The 11042-nt window shown below is 42.1% G+C and overlaps 1 protein-coding gene across 3 annotated transcripts in view; it reads left to right on the forward strand.

Annotated features, from left to right (window-relative positions):
- Positions 1 to 11042, forward strand: part of DNAJC24 (DnaJ heat shock protein family (Hsp40) member C24) — a 36029-nt gene that overhangs the window by 23337 nt on the left and 1650 nt on the right. For 2 of the 3 annotated variants that reach the window (XM_027705291.1, XM_027705292.1), the window contains exons 3-4: positions 1041 to 1179; positions 10567 to 10635. In XM_027705291.1, the coding sequence (XP_027561092.1) occupies positions 1041 to 1179; positions 10567 to 10635 (208 nt within the window). The remainder of the gene's footprint in view (positions 1 to 1040; positions 1180 to 10566; positions 10636 to 11042) is intronic. The other variant, XM_027705293.1, reaches the window with a different exon arrangement.

The following is an 11042-nucleotide window of genomic DNA, read 5'->3' on the forward strand; positions in this document are numbered from 1 at the left end:
ACTTGTAGAACAGGTGTTCTAAGTTTCAGTGTCCCCAACTGGTGTCAGTATGAAGGGTGGTTACAGCTCCAGGATAAGGGATATCTTGGTTTATAACACAGTTATCAGCTGATAGGTGTGATTTATTGCAACTACCTCATTTTAAATGCTGATTCCTGTTGGTCCATCACTTAGACTGAGCAATTTAAAATATCCAAAAAGATTATTGGTGTTGAATTAAAGCTACAGGACGATGGAGCTTTGAGGGTTCCTTTTCAGTAGATGTTTGAACCACAAGTGTTCTGCTCAGAGCGAATGGTAAAGAAAATGTGTTACTATTTTAATTATTATTGCCTGTTTAACGCGGGATTTCTTGCAGCCATGTCCTTGAATAACCATTTCTTAACTAAAATGACACAATTCTGTAACCAGTGATCCGTGACTTTAAATATTTGGAAGGGCTATTGACTCGCTGAACTGGAAGAAATTAAAGATGCTGAAGCATATTTTCAAAAGTAAAATTACATGTAATATAAATTATATTTGATCATGTATATTTTATTTACCATTTAAGTCACAAAAAAAGCTAGGCACATGTGATACAGCATTCAGTTTATCTGCAATAGCCTTAACTAAACACTGGTGGGTTTGTTTAAACCAGCTCTGTGTAGTGGCACCAGAGCTCCCAGCACCTCCTCTTGCTCCCGTGTCGTGGTCCTCTGTAGGTACCTCTCTCTGTTTGTGGTAGTCACTCTCCGTAGGTAAATTGCCCATAAGACCAACGATTCCATCAGCAAATTATCCAGAAAATGCCGTGGGTGCTCGTGGTGACATTTGTGCCAGCGGTGGTTCCGTTGCCATTCCAATGGGCTGATTAAATTGGCAGCTTCCTCTTGTCCCCCTTCCTTTGGCACCTCAGCCCAGACCTTCTCCTTTCCTCTGTCCTTCTAACTGAATATCAAATGCATTATTGATTGCTGCTCTCCCACCCTCCTCACTTCCTTCAACTTTTTCATCTTTTTTTTTTTCCCCCCCTCCCCCTTTTTCCTTTTGATTGGCAGTATCACCCAGACAAGCAGGAGGCAGATGTGCCGGCAGGAGAAGTGGAGGAGCGCGTGCAGCGGTTCATGGAAGTTGATCAAGCGTGGAAAATTCTAGGGAACGAAGAGACAAAAAAAGAGTATGACCTGCAGCAGCGTGGTAGGTTCCTGCCAAGGAGGGCTGTGGTGGCAGCAGCTCTTTAAATAAGCAGGGTCTGGGAGTGGTAGGTAGATGGTATTTTAAAATGCTGTTTAGTGCTGAAGCAAATGTTTCTTGTCCTACTTTCAGACGTGGATCCATTATTTATAGCCTTTGCTCCACATACATTAGCTACTGAAACCACTGAACGGCTCCCAGCAAAACGTTAGGGGGCATTATTCCTAATAGCTTGAATTATTATGAAATTTATACTGATTGCAGACCTTACCCCTTTTGATTTTATGAAGGTAGCTTCACTAATTGTTCTCACTTTTGAGTCCTGTGCTCCATTTTGTTGCAGTGTCTTAGATGTGCATTAATCCGAGCGTTCACTGCGTATGGGTTTATAACCACTTCAGAATCATTAGGACTCATTCTTTTTTGTTGTGTGTGTGTTACAGTAGCTTTCATAATTCATTTGTAGTCTAAACTAGTCCTTTTAAAGCGGGTTTATAAATAATATTCCAATATAACACATTAACTAGGCAGCTCTAGCATGCATTTCTTTTTATACCTCTCAGAAAATAGCTTCTTAAAACAGTGACAGGCTGTTGTGAGAAAGAAAGGGGGGAAATGTAGGTCAGGTCTGTCACACATGGGCTACCATTACATGAAGTGATAGGCTGTCTTTCTGCTCTGGCCTCAGGATAGGAGTCCCTCAGCCTTCCATTAGAACCTTCAATAAATGTATATCCACCCTACATGTTAATGGGGGGAGTCAATAATAGTGTCTTGCCTGTGGGGAAAACACTCGGTCGCACTCGGCGGCAACACACTCGGCTCCAGCATTGACGTGTAGCCACCACCACTTCTGAATGTGTCTGATAAAAGCCCACTGTCTCTGCAGCTTGTTATTGAATTCTCTGCCATTGTCCATTGGCACACCATCAGACCTTTCTCTCTTGTGCTGATTTTTTAACTCCCCTGCCGCCGCACGGGCCGGGGCTCGGAGACACAAAGCCGCAGTCATCCCGCAGATATGCATCGCTGCGGGAGAAAGAGGGGGACACAGAATTGTGTATCCACAGGAGGAATCCTCCAGTTAAATCATCTTGCACTTCAGGCTTCGTGTGGGTTTGGGAAAAGAGGGGGGGGAGGGCCGAAAACAGAGTTGTTGAATAAATTTTTTAGAAGAATGGAAAAAAATTGGATCTTCGTTATGTGAACAGTGTTAAGATCAGACTTGGATAATTTTTTCATCTCAGTTATTTTTTAAATGCCTGAATGTGATGCCAGAGCAGGAATTCCTGCTGCTCAGTGCTCTCATCCTATTGTACTCTTAGCATTGTAATATTGGCTGTGTCTTCTGTTTTCACAAATTGTACATGCACGGGAAAAAAGAAATTAGAGATTAAGTGAGGAGTCTTTTCTGTATCTAGTGAGTTTTACCTAAAGCTTAAATCCAGACTATGAAGTTCCATTTTGCTTGGGTCAGGTTAATCCACTGAAGAAGAGCTACATCAAGATTTTAATCAATTAGTTTGTTTTCCCTTGGAGTTTAAGGACATTGCTATAAATTAGTTTTGACGAAACTTGTTCTAGAGTAACTTGAAGATCATCAATATTTTCTGAGATTCTTTTGCGTCCAGATGAGCTCTTCAAAAAACCATCTCAAGATTCTGGATAAGAGACTTAGTTAATAGTCTCTTACAGAAATAAAGAGAACAAATTGTACCTTTATTTTTGCCAGTGTTTGGTAGTGGGATGATAATGGGATAGATGTGTTTTATCACAGAGGGTCCCAGTGTTCCAGACTGAGCCACACATAACATCCATGTGCAGCATCCCTGCATTCTTTCCAGCATGTTCCCTGGCAGCAGAATGATGGTGAAATAAATTCTAGTTCTTTGAATGCCTGTCAAGCAGCTTCTGAAGTCGTGATTCTAGACAAATTCGTAGACACTGCCATAAAAGCTCACAGAAACAAAGGGATGGAGACAGCAGCTAAGGGAATAGTGATGAGACAGATAATACAGCAAGTTGGTAAGATGCAAAGGGAGCCTAGGAAGCAGGATCTGAAGGATGCCAGTGTGTGTGTGTGTGTGGCTGCCCATCAGCAGGAACCTCTTTGCACTGGAGTCTTTTCCCCATTTCACAGATTGTTTATTTGTATGCACCTTCTTGTGCTATAGTAACTAAATCTTAATTAGTTGGCTCAGAAATCCAGTAGCCAGAGAAGTTCCAAGAAGCTGAAATTCTGTGAGGCTCTATGGTTTTAATTTTTTTTGTTTGAATTGCTGAGAGTAACAAGTGAATGTGCTTTTATATCTTAATACTGCTTTTCTTTGAAGGTTTCCCAATAATCTCCTAATTTTTTTGTGCCTTCAGGCCACAGTATTAAACGGGAAGGGACAAACCACAAACTGTGTAGAGGTTTGGCTCAAATGTTTATCCAAGCATTTCTGATCTGGAGATCTTACGAGAACTGCCTCTTTCTATGTGTGAAAACTTTTCCAATTCATTATTTTGTCATATACGAATTATAATGGGGAATCTTTTGCTTGCAGTCCCTGTGAAAAATTTGGAGGGTGGAAGAAAAGCTGCATAACAATTTACCTACTAAGAATAGACTTTTTTTTTTTTTGTCAACAGGTTTTCTTCTCAGATTTTTCCATTCTTTGTTTGGTATCCCATTTTTAAAAAGATGAATATGCAGTTAAAATCAAACTTGACACTGGTCATTACAAAAAGGTTTTCAGTGAGTGGAAAAAAACCCTGTTTTACAGTTTCATATTAGGAGTCATCTGAACCCTGAAAGCTCATGCTTTTGGGACACAGTTGGAAAGAAGAAAAACTTCTCAGAGAATCAGAGAATCATTCAGGCTGGAAGAGACCATCCTAGGTCATCTAGATCAATCTCCTACTTAAAGCAAGTCCATGGATCAGTTGCTCAGACCTTCTCCAGCCTGGTTTTTAGTGTCTCCAAGGATGGAGCTTCTCGAGCTGCTCTGGGCAGCCTGTTCCAGTGCTGGAACACCCTCAGAGTAGAAAAACCCAACCCAACAAAAGAAAACCAAACCCCAAACCAACCAAAATATGTTCTTCTTCTATCAAGGCAGATATAAAGACTCTTCTTGCAGCTTGTGCCTTTCCCTTCTCATCCTTCCTCTGTGCACCTCTGAGAAGTCTCCTCTCCACCCTCCTCTGTAGGGGAATGAGATTCCTGTGTTCTTGTGTGATGTGTCCCAGCCCCTGACCCTGCTGGCAGAACTCACTCCCATATGTCAGGGCTCTGGACTGGAGACACCAAAACTGGACACAAGATTTCAGATGCAATTTCTTCAGTGGAGTAGAGAGGGAAAAAAAAATCCCTCCCTTGACCTGCTGGCTCTGCTCTTGCTCAACCAGCCCCGTGTGGGGTTGGCCTTTGCCACAGGAGTGCCCTGCTGACTCCTGTTGAGCCTGTTGTCCAGCAGGACCCTCTGGTCCTTGTCTGGAAAACTGCTTTCCTGCCAGATGTCTCCTGGCCTTTACTGCTGCATTAGGTTATCCCATCCCAAAAGCAGGACTTAATCTTGGTTGAACTGTTTGATGTCCCTGCCAGCCCATTTCTGTATCCTATAAAGGTCCCTTTGAGTAGCAGCCCCGCAACTTTTTGTGGGGTTTTGTTGACTTATGGACAAAGGAACTGTACCTAAACACTCACATTTTTAAGATGATAATAATACGAGTTAATTTTATGATTTAATTATTAATGATTGATTTTTATGTTTTAATTATTAATGTTTGAATGATTAACAGAAAGGTCACTAAATTAAATCAATAAATTGGTGACTTAGATTAATTTCTGATGATTAATGTAGCAAATAATTCAAAGCTAGTAATGGGATTGACACTAAAACCAGTTGCTTTGCATATGATTTTGGATGGAAAAATTTAAGAATCTAGGGGGGGTTTTCCATGTATGGCTCTAGTGAGGGTCTGTGAAGGATAATATGTTTTCACATGATGATGGACACAGATGTCCATAAATCATAGAAGACCTGGAAGGGACCTTAAAGACCATCCAGTTCCAACCCCCCTGACATGTGCAGGGACACCTCCCACTAGCCCAGGTTGCTCAGACTCCCATCCGACCTGGCCTTGGACACTTTCAGGGATGGGGCATCCACAGCTTCTCTGGGCAACCTGTGCCTCCCCACCCTCACAGGGAAGAATTTTTCCTAATATCTCATGTAAACCTGCCCTCTCTCAGTTTGAAGCCGTTTCCCCTTGTCCTGTGCCCTTGTAAAAAGTCCCTCTCCATCTTTCCTGTAGGCTCCAAGGGTTTGTAGGGTGGGGGGCAGAATCACCAGGAGGAGTTTTCACGTATCTGCACGTGCCTCCTTTTGATTTTCAGTTTTTAAATTGCACTTTTAGAAAAACATGGTAGATGCAATTCTCATACACGAGTAACATTCCAGTGTAATTTTCCTTTTGCTTTTGTGTAATTTTTTAGGCATAAGGAATTGCAGGAATATCTGGAATTGCCAGTGTTGCAGCTTGTGCCAGTTGCTCCTGAGAATGGATCTGCTTCCATCCCCTGTATCTTTCCATTAGGCAGTGAGGCACAACAGAAATTTCATAGTTAAGCTAAAATAGCTCATTTTACAGTATCTGATCACTAATCCAGCTTTCTCTGACCATACCAGTGGTTTTTCTGTGTGCTGGGTTATCCTCTGTAAGTCACAGAAGTGTATATTCCTTCTCCAGCCATGGATTTTACAGCAGTAGACCCTCAGCTGGAGTACAAGCCTTTTAACCCTCTGGGGTTAAATCTCATCTGCTACAAGTGAAGCAATATTTTTTTGGTATTTTTGTAGCAAACGAATCTTTTTGTTATGAAAATTCTTAACACATGACTTTGTTTTCATTTCAAATTAATTAATATGTAATTATTTTGAATTAAGTCAAAAGACTCAAATAATTGTTAAAAAACTGAAAAGCCTTTAGAAAAAATTGACTTCTGAAAACATAGAGGTTTTGAGTACTGTGGTGATTTTGATGCTGAACAAATACTATGAATGGTATTTGGCTGACTACAAATCTTGAACTTCTTTAATTATTTGTTTGGTTTGAAAAACAAATCCTAGGAATAAAGAGCTAGAAAAATCTTTCAAGTATTATGACTATTTTTACTATTACCATAAACTGTTAAAGGGCTTAAATTTCCATTTACTGCTTCCAACCCTTTCCCTAAAACTCAGCCTCAAATAGCCCAAGAAATATTTATTGTATCCTCAAGTGAAACTTAAATACCTTTCCTCTTTTACACTTTCTGAATGACCCAGCAAGGGCTCTAGTAAAGCTTTACTGAACCAAGCTGCTAATAGTTATTTAATGTTGTTCTGTAGCCTGAAAGAATCTCAGTAGATTTTCCCTTTTAATCTCTTTGAATTGCAGGCTCATAAACCTCTCTGATGAGCCTGCCAGTGTTTTCTTAGATCCTGCAGTTGAGACAATGGAGCTGCAGAATCCTTTCACCTCTTGTTGTCAGACAAATGCAATAGATGGCAAAGCTGGGCAGGGAATTAAAGTCCCTTTCAGGAGTTGTGCTGGATGAGCAGGACTCCACATTCTTCCCTGTGTGTTCAGGGATGTGTTTCAGAAGGTACAACTCTGTGCATGGAGTTCAACAGCTGATGTCACCTGTGAGTCACCCCATAACTCGGTAGTGGTGACAATGCCAGTCTCAAATAACCCTCTCTGGCAAAGGAGTGAAAATGGGACAGCAGTTTCCTTCAGAGAACCCCTAAGGAGGGAGTTGTGGTTGTAATAACAGTGGTGTAGGTGAAATAAGGAAGGGCACAAGAAATAGGAGTCGCTGTGAGAGCCATTAGGTCGGATATTCTGCTTGTAAGCTCCCCAGACTCATACTGGGCTGTGCCTCTGCTTTTCAAGAAGTGGCCACATCTGTTTTTGTTGCCTTAAGGGGTATTAGATGGATAATGTATTTACTAGAACTAGAAAATAAAAAAGCTTGGTCCAGCTCTGGAAAATATGTTTCCCCTGCTTGAACCAGACGGGTAAATAAATGCAGTGTGCAAAACTGCCTGACAGGAGCAGCTCCTGGATTATGTGTGAAGTCAAGTCAAGAGCACTAATTGAAAATTTACATCTTTTGAGATAACCAGTAAGATTGTCAGACTTCACAGAATCACAGAATATGCTGAGTTGGAAGGGACCCATCAGAATCATTGAGTCCAACTCCTGGCCCTGCACAGGACACCTCAGGAGTCACACCCTGTGCCTGAGAGCATTGTCCAAACACTTCCTGAGCTCTGTCAGGCTTGGTGCTGTGCTCACTGCCCTGGGGAGCCTGGTCAGTGCCCAACCACCCTCTGGGTGAAGAACTTTTTTCTAATACCCAACCTAAACCTCCCCTGACACAACTTCAGGCCATTCCCTTGGTCCTGTCACTGGTCACTACAGAGCAGAGCTCAGGGCCTGCCCCTGCTCTGCCCCTCACCAGGAAGTTGTAACTGCAGTGAGGTCTCCCCTCAGTCTCCTCCAGGCTGAACACACCAAGTGCCCTCAGCCACTCCTCGTATGGCATCTCCTCCAGACTCCTCACCATATTTGTTGCCCTCCTGTGGACACTCTCTAATAGCTCTGTGTCTTTCTTATGTTTTGGTGCCCAAAACTAAACCCAGGATCCCAGGTGATGCCGATCCAGTGCAGAGCAGGACAGTCACCCCCTTTGACTGGCTGGTGATGCTGTGCCTGATGCCCCCCGGGACTTGACCATCGGATGAGGAATAACAGTCTCTCTTCAGGCTGGGAATTGTGAGAAGGATTAATTTTGCCTGTTGGTTAGGGGTTTTTTATTTTCAAAATTACAATTGCAGTGATGAATTAGAAAAGCTTTGTTGATGTTCTGTTCCCTGGGCTTCATATTGCATCATGTTTGGAATAGAAAAGAGAGCAAACTTTTCCTCAGCCACCTTCTTCATCACTTTAACAGTCGGACTTGGTGATCCTAAGGGTCTTTTCCAACATAAATGATTCTGTAGTTCTGTGATTCACAAGTTACTTTACCTGAAGTATGTTGTCCTCATGAATTTGCATTGCAACCAGTTCTCTTCATGCTGGCACAGGGGCCACCTGCCCTTTCTGTACTTTCTCCCAGCAAGGCATGACCCAGACCTCCACCACCAACCCCATAAAAGTTGTTCTGAGTGAAATCCTTCATGAATTCCAAATAGGAAACCCTGGGAGGTTTCCTACCCTAGCCAAAGGGTAGGATTCATTTTGATCTCTGCTTTTTTATTGTTTTCTTCCTCATAGAAAAGGAGGAGAAATGTGCTTTTTCCAAGGCCTGGTGGAGGAAAGGCCTCAGACTGGTTTTGTGGGTGTTTTCAGGATATCCACCATTCCAGTCTTCCTGTTCTGTAGCTCATACCAGGAAAACTCCCAGTAATATTTAGCATGAGATAAAACCATCTGACCCTTTATTGTACTTTGAACATCTCATGCAGTTGACTAATATTCTGATCAGGTGTAAGGAAAATGTTGTTGCTCCACATAACTGCTGGATCTTCCCGTTTTCTTTCATCATTACACTCCTGCTTTTCCCCCTTTCTTTTGTCAGCAGTAAAGTATTGGGTCTGAGTGGGTTAATTTTCTTTTCACTGTGACTTTTTCCTTACAGGTGTTCAGCAGAGGTAAATCAAAGAGGCTGTACTGATTCTGCCATTATTTCCAATGTGTCTTGTTTGTTTTAATCACCTTCATCCAAACTAAGTTAGATGAGGCTTATTCTCAAGGATATATAATGTACATTTCAGTTGAAAACAGAACAGCCAGTTGGTTTTTGGTGATGAAGAAGGAAACACTCCATTTCCTGATCAGACAAAAGTTGGAGATGGGCAGTTTTTTGGGCTATTATTGGAGGAGGGGGCTGCAAAGTCCCTTAGTTCTACCTTTCTGCCCGGAGCAAAGTTACACAGAAGCAGCTGGGAAGCATTTAGAATCCTCTACAGTGTAATGATGAGGTTGGGAAATCTCTTGGGAATTAACATCACCTGAGCCTCTGACTTTTTCAGCAAGTGCTCAATAAGTAGTTCTGGAATAAATTCTTTCACTGCCAACTTTTCCTAGAAAGCCGTAGAAAACCCTGGGTGCTCTCGAACGCTCCATGACATTAAACTCTAAATGGGCTTAAAAACTCACTGATCCAGGAGAGGGAACACCTTCCTCCTCAATGACAACCTCATTTAAACCTCAAATAAGCACCAAGCTCCTGAGTCTTGCCAGACCTGAGGCACTTCTGTGGATGTGCTGAAGATCAGCTCTTTAAACTACAGCATTTGGGGAGTTGGAGCTTTCAGGTGTCAGGCAGCAGCTGGGAAGGTTTGTGTAGCAAGTTGTAAGGGGTTTATGTCTTTTTTACTTTTTAAATATTACCTTTTATGGCTTCACTTGTGACTCTGTTGACAAGATCTTACATTATCAAGCTAAAGAACTTGCTGTGAACTTTGTACGTGACATATGAGTGTGCTGATAAATGGAAAATAACTCCAATTTGTGTTGCACACTTTGCATTTCGTGCTGTGAGTTGCATTGTACACATCTCATTTCAATGTTGGAAGGATCTAGGGGATCAAGTGGCAGCAGATCTCACAGGTGTGGCCCAGAACTGACCTTCTCTCTGTGCTGAGAGACTTTTATTAGAAAAGAACACCTGGACTAAGTCTTCCCCTACAAGTGTTTTTCATTTATCTTTTGTAAGGAGTATCTTTTTGCAGGAATCTCATACACAACATTCACTTGGTGCTTATTGGAGGTTTTTACATGGCTTCTCCTTCCTAAAGAAAAGCATGAGTTGCCTGAGGAGGTTGTGGGGTCTCCATCTGTGGAAATGTTTAAAATCCAACTGGACGTGCTCCATCCCGGGAAACCTGTTCCAGCTGCCCCTGCCTGTGCAGGAGGGTTGGAGTGGGTGATCTGGAGAGGTCCCTTCTGACCTCAGCCATTCCATGAATTAGTAAAAACCACAGGTAAGGAGACATTTCAGCTCATGGAACTGGAGTTACAGGCCAGGCTTTTGAAGGGCATTGACATCCCAACAGATGTTTGCCCCTAATTTCACACTATTGGGATGTGCAAAAGTACTGGTTTCAGTGTCCTAATTCAGTGATACGTCGTCACCATTTACTTCTCCTGGCTACAAGAGGACATTTTCCAGCCTGTGCAGATACATGGAAACTAAAAGTTTAGAGAACTGCATTTTTAACTGATACTGTGTCTGTGTGTGACTCTCTAGTAGGGACCAAATTGACTCCCAGGTATATAAAACTCTTAATTTATGAGAAAGAAATAAGGACCTGTATGTTGGCAGGATTGAACACTGTCATGTTTGCTTTATAGCAGATAACCTGACAAAAGAGTGGCCACTTCATGAACAAGTTTACCTTGAGGACATGTCCTGGAATGAAGGTATGAATGTGCCTTACTCTCCTTCCCAGTGCCTTTCACTGTCACTGCAAATGTTTTCTATTTTTTTCTGTATCTTACACCATTGTTGTCTTACTGTAAGTTCTGCTTTCTCTGGATTTCCTCAGATAAAGCTGTTTTGCTCTCTGAGATGACCTGAATTGGAACTTAACTTCCTGAGACGCTTGTTTTACATTCCTGCTCCATCTCTTCCCCCCACCCTCACCTGCAGTACCACTTTTCACCTCGTGTAGTATAATTGAGTCATTGGATTCTTCCCAAGCCCCTTGTGCATCTTCTTGCTCTTTCTGTGATGGTAGAATGCAGGTGTTTCCATACAGGTTCTTTTTTATCTCACAGTGTGTTATTTCCCTCCTTTTTATTACTCTGGCTTTTCTCATTTACTTGCT

The sequence above is a fragment of the Neopelma chrysocephalum genome, unplaced genomic scaffold, assembly GCF_003984885.1.
Source record: "Neopelma chrysocephalum unplaced genomic scaffold, ASM398488v2 Primary Assembly neopelma1_323, whole genome shotgun sequence".
NCBI classification, from domain to species: Eukaryota; Metazoa; Chordata; class Aves; order Passeriformes; family Pipridae; genus Neopelma; species Neopelma chrysocephalum.